This window comes from Aythya marila (genome assembly GCF_965140915.1).
Source record: "Aythya marila genome assembly, chromosome: 1".
Classification (NCBI taxonomy): Eukaryota; Metazoa; Chordata; class Aves; order Anseriformes; family Anatidae; genus Aythya; species Aythya marila.
Genome location: NC_139042.1, coordinates 4,045,313 through 4,061,930, shown reverse-complemented (window position 1 = coordinate 4,061,930; position 16,618 = coordinate 4,045,313). Strand labels below are relative to the sequence as shown.

The following is a 16,618-nucleotide window of genomic DNA, read 5'->3' as shown; positions in this document are numbered from 1 at the left end:
AGAAAAAGAAGGTTCCTTTTCCACTGAGGGGCATTTAGGGGAAGTGTCACTTCACTGGAGCCTATATACTGATCCCTAAAGAAAAGAAAGAAGCAGCTTTATCTGAGACAGAAAGCAACAATATCTTTTTTCCCCGTAAGATTTTTGAGCTGTTCTAGATGGAGGCAGCGTTCTACCTGAATAAGACCGTATCTTCATATGCAGTGCCTAAGAAAAGCTATCGTTTTGACAGGTTTGTTTAAGAATCTGTCATAATTCTTCTTATAATTTCTATTTGTCCTGCCAATGCAAACGTCCCTATGCTACCACTACAGCACCACATTGTATTTGGATTCTCCAGTCCACCATGCCTTGCATGTGGGGCTTAAAAGCTTAGTGAAGGTGCAGCCTTGATCTCAGCAAATATCTGTCCAAAAGATAAGGATGCATGCAGCTTGTGTCCACCAAGAGTGGAGCCAAAACGGACAACAAATCTTGAAGGATTCCCTTTTGCTGCAAACCAAATCAGTTTCCTCTTTAAAACCCCAAATATTTGAGCTCAGCCATCCAGTTTTAATTGCCACCACAGAGCTCCGCATGCCTTACTGGTCTCAGGTTTTTCTTCTCTTCTGGTGTTAATCTCTTTGCTGTACAAGAGCAAAACGTTTACCAAATCTTTCAGATCTCACACACACATATTCCTAGCTGGAGGCAGGACTGGCACAGAGAAATGAAATCCATAAGTTCATGTGCACCGAGTCACATACGTTTGGCTCTGCTCAACTTTGGGTTTGTTGCTTCAAGGTTCACTGTTTTAATGCACAAGTCAAGCACAGGTCCTTTCATCATTACATTACCTTTAATTATAGTCATAATTATCTTAATATGGAGTCCTGTTATCAGATGCTCTTAACTAATTAAAGCTGTAAATTAACAGGAGAGTCTAGGGTGAAAGTTGCTTTGCAATAAAAAAATTATTATTTATGTTTGTAGCTCTCAGGGTATACCAGGTGGATTATTGTAACAGCATCAGGTCCAAACTTGGGTGAATATCACTTAACTCCTTCACTAAATGCTGTGCAATTACACAGAAGTTTTTGGGGTTTGTAACTGGCAGATCTGCCACCATAAATTGAAGGAAAGAGTGGAGATTCCGTGATGCGTGGTTTTTTTCTGTGAGCTCAGGCCATCTCTGTGCCTTCAAGATCTTCCATCAGAGCTGCCATTGTCGGCTAACTTCATGGAGCAGTCTGGTGCTTTGCCTGCACGTCTTCCACAAGATAACTGGGTGGTATGGGGTGGTAGGAGAGAGGTGCTGAGAAATTTGAGCATTTACCTCCATTCCCCTGATATCTAAGATCTGATTTTAAGGACAGTTTGGCAGGATTTGGATCATTCAGATTCATCTGATGGGGAAGGATGAGGACCGGCCCAGATGGGAAGAGAGAGTTCAGAAGAAAAACTATAGAAGAGAAAAGGACAGCCTGGTCCTTCTGTCAATGACCCTTTCTTCAAGGCTAACCTATCCCTGCCTCATTTTTTCTCTTCTTCTCTGGCTAGATAGGAACTTTCTAATTTTTCAACGTTTTTTTTTTTTTTTTTTCTGGCTGTAGTTGAACATTCCTCCCAGACTCTTCCCCACAATCTCCGCTCATTTGTTTTTTACTCCAGCGAGGCATCAGTCGCTGATTAATCTCAGTGCATCCCCAGCTTCTAAAAACTTCCTTCGGGAGCCACACACTGCCCACGCTGCTCACAAAGCTGCTGCTGGCATCAAGCAAGTTCCCTCGCAGATCAAGGCGAGTATTGACAATACAGGAGTTGCGCTGCAGATCAAGGGCAGTGCATCTCCATGGGAGCTGCTGCGCATTGCTTTCCAAATGGTTACACTGACAGCAAGGCAGGCTGCTTGATCCGTAACGGGGCTGTCCCTGCCACGGTTTGATCACTGGAACTGAAGAATAAAGGCAGTCCTGCCTGGTTTCCACTATTAAAGTTCCCGTCAAGTATTAAGGCATTTTTTTTTGCTCAAGATGAGTTGTGAAATTCCAGCCCTACTTTCTGAGTTTTGCAGTTGTCTTCAGTGAAGTTGGGGCTTTGTCCCTCCTGCAGCAGCTGGCTTGTCCCATATCAGGCACAAGGGCCTTCCAGGGATGAGTTACGTGGTTCTTCCCTATAATTTGGATATCAACGTGGTAACTATGCGCTTTAGGACCATTTAGGCTAAAACTAAGAATTCTGGAGCTCTATTCATAAGTGTATTCCATGAAATTCAAGCCTTGGAGCTAAAAATATCCCATCAGTATTCATTTAGCTCATGTTATTAAGTAATTGTACTTCGGAAATGTAGTTTTTGAAAGAAGTCCCCTTACAGTAGACTGAATAACATGTGCTATGTTAGCATTCCTCAAACCCTCCAGCCAGTTATTCATCCCACGGTTTAATTTACAGCCTGTGGTTTATGATGGGCCAGTTCCAGACCATACATCAATCAGCTGCGGGGTAGGAGAGGCTGCGGGGCTACGGAGGGAACAAAAAAACCCCTTTGGTCAGAAGGAGTTCTTGAGTTACAGGTACCAGAATGTATCTTTATGATCATCTCCGTAATTAAATCACAAAGTTGTGTCACCCCGACAGAGCCGTGCCGGGTGGTTTTACCAAGATCAGCCTGAAAAAAGCAAAGCAGCGTTTTAATACGACTTCGGACTGAACTTGATCTGTTCTGTTTAAAAAGAGTTAGCAGGCCTATGAGTTTTATGGCGAATGCTTCCAGCCTGCAGCCAGCATAAATTGTGCTGCTTAGTGAATAACTACCAATGTTGGCAACAGAAGCTTCACAGGTAGCTGAAACGTGTGTTGGTAGGATATTCGAGGGTCTTTCTGCAAACACCGGCTATTTTACCTCTAGTTCTTTGACAGCACACACACAAAATCCCTGTTTATTGTTTTCATCACGGTGAAGCCCTTGGTAATGTAAGGTGTGTGCATGAGTGCACCGTCTTCAGAAATCGCCGATCTTAATTTCTGAATCACGCCGTCCTCACGTTTTGTTGAACAATATTATAGGAAAATTATTACTTTATTTTGACATTTTTCTAGGAAGCTCCTAAGCCGCTTCGGAGAATGTCAAGAGCACTTGCAGAAAGTAATGAAAAGAACCTTGGAAGATTCATCGTTCGTGATAATCTGAGCGAGCTTTTAAGTCGCACGCTTCGTGCCAGAGTGTTATCTGAGCGCCTTGCCACTCTCCTGAGCAGCCACATGCTGAGGGACCCGTCAGCTAATATTGGACTTCGGGTAGTGCGAGGAGTTTGCATTTCCAAAGCACATTATTAAATGAGCTAACTGCCTGGCTTCAGAGGGCTGCACTACTTGTGTTAATTCAGGGCTTGGGTTTAAAATTTTCATGGTGGAGCCTTTGAGGTGACAGAAGTCACTGAGTGGCACGGTGCCACGGTGCTGTAGGTCCAAGTGGGACATGTCACCTCACTGCTGTTGGTGAAAATCTCCCCGCTGGCATATTTAGAGCTAATGGTAATCCAGCAACAGTTTCACTGTGGGACAGCTTGTAGACTTACATCTACAAAGTATGGATTGCAGGAATAGAAATGCCTCTTTCAGACCTGATCTCGTGCGTTTGGCAATAACTGCTTTATAGCCTGGTACGGCGTTTTTCCTCATTCTCTCCTCCAGAGAAGAAAACCAAAATAAACACCAATATCACAAAGAATAATTCCGAAACACTTTTCTTGCAAATTTGTACAGAAAACCTAGGGCAGTCCTTTTGTTCTACCAGAATCTTTTTTTATTTATTCCTTTTAAATTAACCTGTTCACCGAGATGAAAGCTGATGGGCAGCAAGCATCACTTTAATGTGTGATGCCAGTAAAGGCAATGCCTCCTGGTACACAACCAAAAAAAGTTAAGAGCAAAAATGAAGAAAAGACCAAAATCCTTTAACTATGATGTGGTTTCTCTGTCTTTATAGTGCTCTATACATATATACACAACTGTGACAGAGATACAAAAGTACATTCAGAATGAAAAGATGAAAAAATAATATCAGAATGTGTGTAAATCTCTTTGTGATCTATCAGTGCTCGATGTATGCATTTTTATAGTTTTGTTCATATTTATTTGTTACATGGGGGAGATTTATATCATAGAATGGAAAAGGAAAAAAAAAAAAGAATTGGATAAATGAGACTGCCATCTTAAATAGTTCCTCTCAGAAGCGCGTTGCCAGAGGAGCTGTTTTAATTGGCACTGAGATATTTAGGAGTGGAGGTGTTATGAATAGACAGACAAATGTACACCCAGGATAAACCACACTGCCCTTCCATCACGGTGGTGTTTTGAACAAAGCACAGCACTACCGGAGTGCCTTGACAGATTCATAGTTTTGATTTTCTTTTAGTGGCCTCTGCAAGTGTTAATAAAAATATAAAAGTTTTATGTCTGTTTCAGAGTTATTTGGAGCGCAGCCTCCTGCCACCGTGCTTCAGAGAATGTCAAATAGAACCTGAAGGGAAAGGTCACGGAGCCCAGCTCTCACAAATCAGATTCCTGTGCCGAAGGGAATAAGGTTTTCCACCTGTGCAGGGAGATTTTACACTTAACTGCACCCATGGTCTTCACCCAAGGAAATCGGCCGGCTTTTGTGTGCGCAGTGGCTGGGGCGGGGGGGAGGTATTAATCACTGTGACAGACGCGGCGTCGCCGCAGCTGTCAGATGGAATTGTCACCAGTGGATGTTGGGCTTTGGAGGTATTTCACAGCCAGGGCTTTGTCGGGACTTTAAAGGCGGCGAAAGGAAGTTAAAAGGAGGGAGAGGGTAACAAAGGAGGGACTGGCACACCGCCTCTGCCGCCAGCCTGTGCGGAGAGGTTGGTCCAGAGACACCAAAACCTCTCCAGCGAAGCCTGGAAATAGTTTATTTCAGTTGCTGCCAACAAAAAATTTCTCCTTTTCTTCGGAGTAAATAATTAAAAGCATTAGTGCATGCTGGCATTGTGCTGTGCCACAGCACGTCACATTCCATAAGCGCTTTGCTGTGAAATGATGGATCCAGAGACCGGTCACTCACAAGCCCAGGACACGCACGAGGGGAAAGGAAAAGGGACAAAACCCTCCCTCAGATGTCCCCACTGTGCAGCTGCCGGCAGCTCTGGGAATTGCATTCCCCTTGGAAGTCAGAGTCCAGACCCAAAGCTCACAAATTAATGCTACAGTAAATTTTTAAGAGTTTTTTTGCAGCATATTAATCTCTCCCCCTGACCTCTGAGGGCGCATACCGGGTCCTGTCGATCCGCATGGGAGCCCTATCACTTCGCCTTTGCAGAAGGACAGTCTGTGGATCATTATCCACTTGCCACTGCTAACATTGTAAAAATTATATAAAAACAGGCAATTTCCGCAGCGACTATAAATAGTCAGCCTTGCTGATGGAGCTGGGGAGCTGTCAGTCCCGTTAGGTGTGCAGCGAAGTCACAGCAGCGCTGCGGTTCGGCGCAGCTTTCTGAAGGGCGTAAGCAAAACAGAGGCTGCTCGTTCCTTTTATTTTTAGGGAGAAACGGGCAAAGATCAGGTCTGTATTTCAAAGCTTTTCCGACGTAGGTGTACAAAAAAACACCTGTTTGACAGAGCTGTGTTGGCGAAATCCTGTGTTTATTTGCTATCACAGCAGCCAAAGACACCTTCTGCGGATAGACTTGAGTTTGGGGAGCTGCTTTATGAAAACATTTCAGAAATTTGCCGCTGTAACTGTACCAGCTAATTATGTCTGGTTTGAGTGCTTTTTTATTTGTCTCTATGCTTGTTTCCACATCTTGCTGGGTGAAAGAGCCCCACAACAGGCACAGGAGGCAGGGAAACCAGTTAAAAATCCCCTCTAAACAGAGCTCCGCTGTGCCTAAAGTCAACAAACTGCAAACATCAGCAAAATGCGCGGCATTTCCTTCAACAAGGCCAACCCTAGGTGTAATAACAGTTGTGTCTCCTGTTGTGTCTCAGTTGTATCAGCAAATCGGGGGGTTATTGCCGTTTCTCCAGTCCTGCCAGACTGCAGGTGGGTTTGAGGGTTTCTGTATAAAACACAGGGAACTGAACGCACCTCCTGACCCTGGAAAAAAGGTCCTGCCCTCCTGCATCTCTTACTTAAAAAAAGAGAGAGCAGCAGGCTGCCAGCTCCGGTCTTAGGCACGGATGATTAGAAACATTTGGCGGCTGGGATTTGACAAGCGCGGCGATGTGGGATCAGAGCAGGGCCGGATAGTCCATCCTTCACTCGAGCAGTAGGTTTTTCTGCCTCGTGTGGAGGTGCTGTCCCTCCCAGCAGCCCAGGAGGGTCACCCACTTGGCTGAAAGCCGTCCGTGGTGTGGAGTGGCACGGCAAAATGATCTGAGCAGCCTCCAGAAGATTAAAAGTGGGATGTGCAGCTCTCCAGACCCAGCACCCACACCTGAGGGCTCGCAGCGCAGTGTGTGTGACTGTGGCATCCCTCCAGAGATGCACACAGGTTTGAGGAAAGGGAAGGAGCTGTCGTGTTGCACCATCACATGTAAGTAAGCATAGGTTTAGTTTCATTATATGCCTACACCACAGTCCCAAAATTCAGTGCTTTGAGCCTCCAAGGGCTACCAATGCCTCCCGTATACACTGTCAGAGGACTTAAAGCTGTTCCTTTTCAGCAATCCCAGCCCCAAATGCAAGGTCTCCAGGGCTGCAAGCAAATTTGCTTACTTGTGCACTCCAGAGGGTACTTTCCCATGTTACCAGTCATTTATTTAAGAACTCCAATATGTTATTTAGGTTTAAGCAACTCATTGCACTCTGCCAGACACTTTTTTTTTTTCATTTCTTTCGTTACCTTGCCCTGTGTTTAAGCTAATGATTCTTCATAAACTGTCAGAGCCCGGATCGTAAGCCTCTGCCTTGTTTTTAGTGGGCTGCGATGCCCTTTTATTAACTTTGGTAATGGACACCACAGGTTAAAAGTCAGCATAACATCCCTTTGCAGTGACACAGACCTTTTTAAAAGCATTACTTGTAGGGCGTACAATTCAATCAGATGCATACTGATGAAAAAACAACCACCCAGAGTTCTCGTTGGCTGTGTAGAGCCAAAGCTTGACAGCCTAGCATCAAGCAAAAAATTGATTTCAACCCCAAAAGTCAATATTTTGCTTTTGCAAAGGCACTTTGGCACTTGAGAGGAGAGTTTGCGTGTAATGTACACATTGGAGGAGAAAAATACTGAGGAGATGGCTTGTTTGGGCTTGATGTGGTGCACCTGTTGTTTTCTGCAGACAGTAAAACGAACGAAGTGTTAATTTGTGCAGCTAGAGAAGGAGCTTCGACTAGTTTTACATGTTCACTTACACCATCCGGGCGGGCATGGGTTTTGGTGAAGTTCACCTAAACAAATTAAATTGCTTAAGTAGAGGAGTAACCTGGAAACATTTCAGAATTAAGTCCTCGGAGCTTACAGAGCCTAAACTTGTCAAACAGTAAAGCAGGGCGCTGGTTGGTTTCTAGCTCCCCCATTTCCACTTGCTACTGGTTACAGTCTGTCTGCAAGACTGGTTTCACACTCCCTGTCCGATCTACAAGTTTAGAGAAACACTCTGAACTGTTTGCATCCACTTTCTTCCAGTCTATAGTTTCCAATTTTCCAGCATGTTTTCTGGACAAAGGGCTGCACCAAATTTACAACTCAGGGGTGCACTGGAAAGTTTTCCTTAGGACTTAATTGTATACAAACCTAGATGGGTGCGTGCCTGTATGTATAGCATGGGAAAACACTGGTGAGATACAAGAAAGGGACTGAAAACCCAAATGGGAATCTCTTCAGGACAGAAATCTCTCAGAAGCAGGATGTGTACGCTGCAGATGTTTGGCTCCTGGTGAGGACTGTGCTTTTCTCTGGTGAGAGCCCTTGGTGTAACAGCAGCTCCCTGTTATGCAGTTACTTAAAATAAGAGAGAAAAAAAACACATCAAGGTAGCTTTTCGACCAGTGTTTTGTTATTTCCTGGAGATTATGCATCGGTTCTGTGTTTTCTTTTATGATTCGGTGTCATTTTGTCGCTTACTATTTTGAAAACCCGCAGCACAAGCTGTTGTTAGAGCAAAAGATGCATTTCACAGCGTGGCACAAACACTCCTCTTGATGGTAGGAGAAGCCAGTCTGAAGTCAAATTCAGTGGATATACTTCTTAAGGAGAAATTCAGTCATCTAGAATTTAAGGAAGACCTTCAAATTGTACCACTAATTCCATTTTTTAAGTGTCAGTGAGGGAAGAACAGACATCTGAATCCTGAGTGACCTGTTTCAGCCCCAGGTACCCCCATGGCACCTTCCTGCAGCCCCATCCACCTCTTGCACATTCATCTGGAGTCAGAGAGGAGAAAATCCTGGCTGTCACCAGCCGGCACCAAGGCACCAGCTGAGCAGGCAGCCACTTGGTCTCCCCCTTCTGATCCTTCTCCTCTTATTTTGATGCTATCTGCCAGCTCGGGGGTTAAATATTCTGCTTGCTGTTCATTCTGCACATGCCGTTATCGGCTTGCCATGTGTCTGCTAGAGAACCTGCTTCTGGCAAGCTTTTATCATTAAACTTAGAGCCCCCTAAAAGGTGCTGGTGAAGACCCACTTCGGTCCTTTATAGCCCACCCAAAATTAGGCAAGTGTGGAAATTAGGCAAGCAGGGGAAAGAAAGAAAGTGGGAATGTATTTTTCACTTTTAGGTTGTTACAGTTGCCTCAAAACCAATCCCAAAACTTAATGAATTAGAAAGTGTAATCGTTGCATAAGCTAACTTCAAAACAGTATTGCTCATTAAAGATTAAGGAAAAGAAAAGGAACAAAGGGTTCAGACCTTTTATTCAAATGTTGCCGTAATAGCTCCTCGCTGGCAATCTTTTTATGGTTCCCATTGATTCAATCCTTCACTCACAGATATCTGTCAAGGCTCGCTAATATGTGCCAAGGACAAGCTTCATTAACCGAGTTATCCTTCAGCTCTGCTTCATCTGTGGTTACCAAGCTGCTGGTAGGCAATGACATTTTAATGGTCAAACAAACAAACAAACAAACAAGCGAGCGACATAATAGCGCCTTGATTTCTTTGGGTGTTTTTCAGATCAGATTTGCAGTGTTTCATTACATTTGAATACTGGCATCCTTCATCTCTGACACACTTGGGAGACCCATTAGAGAAGAGGAAGCTTACAGGGGGGCTCATTAAGCTCTGAGCTGTTCAGACTTTCTCGGTGGCAGCAGATCTTTTGGAGACACTGAGCTCTGTCCCTGGGACCCTGCATCACTGCCACGTGGCCTCAAGGGGTGTGAGGACCCCTTTACTACTTACAGATCCCTTTGGGGTCTTTCAAGGCACAAATCCTCCCAGGGGCTGGGTTGCATGGCTCTATTAGAATTTGTTTAATCATTTATTTATATTTCTCTATGCTTTGTTAGCTTACCTGCTCCTTCCGAATAATATACGTCAGGTCTTTCATGGGGATGCCAACAGCAAGTAAGAGTCTCGATATCCTGATAAAATCCATGGTGTTTTGGAAACCAAAGAGGAAAATTGCAAGAATGGAAGTGTAGAAAATTATCTGGTTTTAAGGGAGCCAGGATAACTGCCGAGCAGTCATGGTTAGCTATCTCATCCTTGATTTTAAAATGTCTGAGGAAATCTAATACAATTTGGGCAGAAGCCACAAAGTCTGGCTTCTCTAGAAAGCATTCTGAATTTCTGTGGTTTTCTCGTCCCGATAAAGGTTTGCTGTTAGACGTAGAAGGCTTTATCTGACTTCCCCTCTCCCCTTCCTACGCAATGGGATCTGAGAAATGCAGTGCTGCCTCAGCAGCTGTAATAGGATAATGAGAGCATCTTCCCAGTGCTGGGAGATAAGAGAAGCACTGCAGCCAGCATGAAGGTTCTCCGTCCTGCGTGGAAACCACACACTTTATTATCACTCAAAAACTGTGGGACAGGTTAAAAAGGGGATGTTTAAACAAAGGGACAGTTGCAATTTTTAGGAAATCAAGGATGAATGCACTTTGTGGGATCCCCTTACTGACTGCAAAGCCCATGGGATCGATGGTGACCACAGAGGGTAAGAACCTCAATAGTTGTTTCGCACCTACAAAATCCTGCATGGCTGCAGTGATTTTGGGGAGGAAGATTTTATAGCTCGTGCTTCCATCCGCACCTCTTTTCTGATGTTCCTCAGCTTGAAAAGAAGAAAAAAAAAAAAAGTTGTAAGGCAAAGGAGATAGCTGCTAATCCAAGTCGAGGTATATTAAATGTAGCGATGCTTTGACATGACATAAGCGTTCAGAATTTGTATATGAATAAAATTAAGAATATTCTGGGAGGAAAAGCAACCTACCTGTCAGAAAAAAAGAAATATAAGCTATAAAATCCTATGAAAAATCACAGACCAGAGCAAGATAGATGTGCTGTCTTTACTTAGCAGAGAAATCACCGAGGGTATGCAAATAGAGCACGAAAATGACACATTTTCACTTGATTCAAAAGCATTATCCATAATAGCATCTGCAATGTGTCTGCAGTAATAGGGAGCAAATTGGGATTTACAGAGCAGATGGGGGGAAACGGGCTCTGACTCAGTCTGAAAGTGGTGTCCCCAGTAGGAGAAACCCAACGATAGTGGGTGAACGTCACAAAACGCCCGCTGCCTTTTCCAGGATTCACCCGTTTGCCCACAGCATTCATCTCAGCCGTGATGAAAGCTTGAATAACTGGACTTGTAAACTTTTTGGGCTGTTGCTCCTGATTAGACGAGGCATTTTTCCTGGGATGAATTAAGTTCTCGTGAAAGGTGAGAGATTGACAGCCCCAGAAACTGGAAATCCTCTGCTCACGTCCATCTCCCTCCACCTGGGATTAATAAACTGCTCCTATCTTCCCTGTCCCGCTCCCCAGGCTGCAGCTCACACTGCGTGCTCTCTCCCTTTTCCTCCCTTTTCCTTTTTTCTCTCTTTTTCCTCCCTTCCTTCCGTCTCACACAGCGGCTTAGCCAACAGCCATGGCTGCTGCCTCTCGAGGGGGAAAATGAGTCACTGCCATAAGGAAGCCAGCAGCAGGATTCCCCCACAGTTGTTTTTACCACCTCTGTGCTCATTTAGGCTCCATTTAAGCAACGGTCAGCGATAACATCCAGGGCAAGGGCGGTTGGATGCCTTGATTCATGTGGTACTGCAGAACTGCTGTCAGACTTGGTTCGGTCCCGATATTCCTCATCTCTACTGGCTGTGGTTGCTGCTTTTCCCTTACTTTTAGTGTGCTGGCTGCTGGACAGAATTTGGCAGGGCTTGCTGGCCGTGGATCAGAGGCCAAGATGGCATGTTCAATGCTGGGTGAGCTTTGCTGAGCCAGACCTTTGAATTCCTGGGAAGAATTTGTCTGTCTAAATGTAGGCTTCTCGTTGAGCTGGTTACCGTCTGTTGTCATTGATATACAACAGGGTGAACAGCACTTGTAAGATATCCTATGACCTTCTCCAGGTTATAGGGTATCATGGATCCTAGAAGCATTCATTTCTCCCTGTGAAATCCGTAACCCCGTTCCCATGTCTAACTTAAAAATGCCAAAGGTAGACATGTGTTTTGCATGTAACTACATGTAGATAACAGAAAGGCATCTCCATAATTAATATTTTTCATTGTTTTGCTAGACTATACCTCAATCACCCTCAGGTTTTGGTTTAATCAGCCATAGCTAATGACGAGGCAGTTTGAGTCAACGTAGGGTGAGGAGAAAAGGGATGGGATGCATCTCTCACACCTTTAAATCTTCTTTTATGTGTCCAAATATTCAAGAGGCTACACAGATATTGTAAATGCTTTCCCCTGAATCCAAGATTTAGATCCTAATCCAGATTTCATAGGTGTCATTAAATGCCATGGTAATTTTGATACCATTCATTGTAATTTAGGACCGTGTACAGTTCATTCAATCCTGAGCTTTCTAATTAGAGAGTAAATGAGTGTTAGTTTTTCGTGAAGTGTGGCTGGTAAGTATCAGATGGATACTTTTTTTTCCCCAGATAAAGCATCAGGTAAGTGTTGTGTATCACTAACTTGCAGGCATAAAACTACTAAAGTCAGAGAGGAGCAAGTTTCTGTATCCCATCTCCTGAGCTGTCTATCTCCCTCGAGTTCCATCAAACATTTTAGTTTGTCTTCATTTCCAGAAAACACGTAGAAATGGTTAGGCACTAAACTAAAAACACCGATATAATCAGCACCAGGTTGGTCTTTTCTAAGCATTTGCCTTCCTTAATCTCCCTCCCTCAGACTCCTGGCTAACAACAATAGTATCTGGAGTTTTATTCGAGCAGCTCTATCACTGATAACCACAGCTATTCTTTACATCTTTCTTCACTATACGTTGTTTCATTTTCCTGACACCTCTGTTTTCATGCCATATGCATTTTTTACTCAGTTTGAGCACGTATCTAACAATACAAACTATTGGATTTTGTTAAATTGTATGATCCTGACACAGTTTTATGGCCTTCCCTAAACTCAGTCTATGATTAAACGTATTCTCGGTCCTCGTCTTGGCTTAACTATTGAAAGTTCTTGGGGAAAACAGGCAGAACAAACTTCACTGGGAGCTGTATATCCATCATAAAACTGCTCTTAAGTGTTATCTATCCAGCCTGGTTGTATTTTTCATGCTTTATCACAAATCAGTGTCACAGATAGATTGCAGTTTGCAACCTGCAGTTGTTCATCGGAGTTAACTTGGCTGTCAGGACAGCCTTTTTGCAGCGCTTTAAGCTTTCATAACTTTCTTGCATGAAACCGAAGTATTTCTCCAGCCAGCCAGTGGATCAATGCATGTGTCATTAGGACATATGGAGCAAGTCTAAGTTAGCCTTTTGAGTTTGATTTAGGATATGTGGCATCCCAGCCTGTCTACATTTTAGAAGTGCCTGCACGGAAAGGAGTCTGGCATGGAGTAACTCAGATCATGGACCTTAAAAATATTTCACTTCTGTTTTAGATCATCCTGCAAATCTTCAAAACCATTCGAGACTCAGAACTCCACCGCCTCCGATATCCCATGCTCACACCCCAAATCAACATCACGCTGCCTCCATCAATTCCCTGAACAGAGGGAACTTCACTCCTCGCAGCAACCCGAGCCCAGCTCCCACGGACCACTCTCTTTCTGGAGAACAACCAGCCAGCACTCAAGAACCAGCCCATGCTCAGGACAACTGGTTACTTAACAGCAACATCCCACTGGAGACTAGGTAAGTCACTTTCTTTAGTACTCTACAGTGCTCTGCCTGGATGTTATGAACATATGTGCATCTGCATAGGTAGCATTCAGTTTGTGAACTGGTCTTTAGATGATATATTTTGAGTTCTGTTTATTATTCCTTGTGCCTTTTTTATTTGGACTAGGAGAAGAGGAAATTGCTCTTCTTTCATAAACTAAAAGTATTATATTTTAACAGCTGCTTGTAAGGTTTTTTTCCTCATTTAAAATTGGAATCAGGATCACAGATTAAAATGTTCTTCTTTTTTTTTTTAATTTTCCCTTAATATTTTTTCTTCCTATGTCATAGGATAAATCAATATCCTATTTAAGAAACCGAAATCAGTCAATATATTGAAAAGATTTAGCCTTCTAGCTGTGCCTCATCAAGCAGATGCTGTTGTAGTACGTCATTTAGGAAAGGATGATCTTGTTTTACCTACTGAGGAGAAGTCAGCTGCTGCATTTTACTACTCTACAACACTTCTCCAGCAAGCAAACAACACTGGATAGCAACACATTAGTCAATTAATGATGCTTCCATTTAGCTTTTAAATACTTCACCACCTATGCAATATACCAAGGGTGTGGGAAGAGTGCACCGAGTTTATCTAGTTGATAGCTTTGATTAGGCTTTTTTTTTCCCTGATAGGTAGGTTCTGGAAAGGGGAGTTGTTATTCCCCCTCAGCTTCAGTCTTTCCATCTGATCGGGAGGGCATCTTCCAGTAGTCCCACTTGAAACTCTGTTTTCACATTCTCCAGAGGTTTTGCTTCATCATTTCCTTTGGAACAGAGAAGCCCCTGGAGATGCTGGATCCCTTAGCCCCATACACAGTATCTTCTTCAGTCTGGGGAGGTCTTCTAGGCCAAATATTGTGCATTGACTTAGCTGCCTTTTTGCCTTGTTTGACTTGCCTTCTCAAACCAACAAGAAAGATTTTAGGCAGCAAAAACTGACTGAAAACCGAGCCAAGGACCAAAGCTGTTGCTTCACTGCCTGTGGGAATCTCATCGAGATCAGTGGTGGCTGTTTCTGTATCCTGGGACAAACTGTGCCCAGTTTTGCCAGCTTCTGCTAAGAAAATATTTTTTAAAAATTAATGACTGTCGATTTCCTAGAGAAGTAGCTGTATCTGCTGGCCCCCTGAAACTTCCAAAACAGACCTCAATCTAACATTTTATGGCATTTAAGGATAATTAATTTCTCGGCAACTGCTTGATTAAAAAGACCCAACTAAGAAGCTGGCTCCACAAGATTAAGACAAAATTATAAGCAATTACTGCGAGTGTGATTTGGCAACAATTTCAGTAATTATATTGTCTTCCTAATTCTTGAGCATACATACCCAAGGCCTGACTTTCATGTATTGTTTCTTTTGAAAAAAATATTGCATTATAACATACTTATGCAGCCCTTATTTGAGTAATCTTTTACATTTCTGCAGCGTCCCTCGTACCTTTTTTTTTTGTAAACCAGGATGTAAATTTGTCAGAGAAAACATATTTCACTGTTTGAATAGTGCCAAGACATCCTTGTATCTGACCAGAGTCTTTCCGAACACATCACATTCCATTGAGAAGGAATATCTTGACTGCTGGAGGAATGTCAGAGATAAAAACTCTTTCCTGAAAACATCCTGCCCCCAATTGTCCAATTCTAGTGGTGATCAGAGGATGAGATGGAGAGACAACCCTACCACAATTTAGTAAATGCAGGAGATTGTAGACAGAACAATTATCTGGCTAGTCCTCAACAATACCTGTTAAATTATAAACAAGTACATCCTTAAAAACTGTCCTTATTTCTTCCCCATGAAAACATTGGGGATGAACATTTTTCAGGAGCTGAAGCAGACCATTCTTTCAGTAAGTTGGGTTGTCATTATCTCTGTTATTATCCCTAACCCAACTAGACTTTGGAGGTCTACTTGCATGAAGAGATCCTTCTGCATCATTTAAGGATTTCACTCGCATCACAAATCACTCATATTTGTAATTGACCCTCAATTTAACTATTATATTAAGTAGAAAACAGGTCATTTAGAGACTGATGTGGCTTTTGACACACTGGATGGAAGGGCGTAATGTAGCCCAGTATCCCTTCAGATGACGAACATGTTGGAAAAGTATGCTGAACTGCAAATGAGCACATTCACAGAGCATGACAGACAGGCTTTTTTTCCTTCACTAAACAAACATTAAGAAAATAAAGCATGCTATAATTTTGTCATAATGCAGAGGCTGCACTGCATAGATGACTGGTAAATCTGAGACAAATCTCTGCTCTAATAATCTGCTTTTCCGACGTGCAGAGATCTTCCATTTCCTTTGGTGGGATGTCTGCAGATGTAAAAGGCCAAGCTTCTGTTTGGCAAACTTGGATGCCCCATTTCGCCTCTTTCATGAAGCTGACCTTCCCCACTGCAAAGACTTTTAGAACCAAAACAAGAAGAAAAAAAAAAAAAAAAAAGACTTCCACCTAAGAGAATAAAATGTCCAATATGTAAGAAATAAATCCTGACCAAGAGACATTAATCCAAGAATTAAGGCCTTTGAAGTATAGCAATAGGAGATTATAGTAATCTCATGTCAAAAATGGAATTGTATTTCTGTTGAATATCCCTTTTTTTTTTTTTTTTGAATTCCATATTAGTCAACAGAGAGAGCAAACACGAAGAAAAAGCCACGTCTTTAAAACAGAGTTTGTCACAGGCTGTGAAACGTGCCTACAGTTACAGATCTTTAAGCACCCCAGAGTTTGAAGAGGCTTGACTTTGACTGTTGTGGACTGCAGGCAGTTTTCAGAACTGGAAAATTAGGGTGGTTTGTCACTGCCTGGAAATTTCCATCATGTAATGCAAACGCAAGCAGAGATGTGTAGTACAAGTATACAACTGACACGATAACCATACCCTATATCCGAAAACTTTATGTTGCTAGAGGAAGAGCCCCTCCTCTTCTCTCCCTCCTCTTCTTTAGTTTCCCTATACTCCCTTTTCTCTCTTTCTCCTTCTTCCTCTTTCTTTTCCTGTCTGCTCCCTTTTTTGTTGCTTTAAAAGCAATATATTATTAAGGTTGTGATGAGAAGATCTTTGCTCAGCACTCCCTCCTGACAGGTAAGTCAGTTCTCCCCATATTTATTTCTCGCTCTTCCTTCTTCTGTGGCATCCTTTCTGTTCCTTTACATCTGACCTTGCAAGGAGCAAATAAATGCCAACTAAACGGACGTTTGGTTGACAAACCAACAGCTTGCAGGGGACTTCCATTCCCAGGAAATTTCACGTGGCAATCACATAAGGTCAGCTCCTGCCACCACAACTCATAGTGAGAA

At 43.0% G+C, this 16,618-nt stretch overlaps 1 protein-coding gene across 3 annotated transcripts in view; it reads left to right on the top strand.

The window, feature by feature from the left end:
* TENM4 (teneurin transmembrane protein 4) overlaps window positions 1-16,618 on the top strand; it is a 597,100-nt gene that overhangs the window by 379,128 nt on the left and 201,354 nt on the right. For all 3 annotated transcript variants that reach the window (XM_082754369.1, XM_082754368.1, XM_082754367.1), the window contains one exon: window positions 13,026-13,278. In XM_082754369.1, the coding sequence (XP_082610495.1) occupies window positions 13,026-13,278 (253 nt within the window). The remainder of the gene's footprint in view (window positions 1-13,025; window positions 13,279-16,618) is intronic.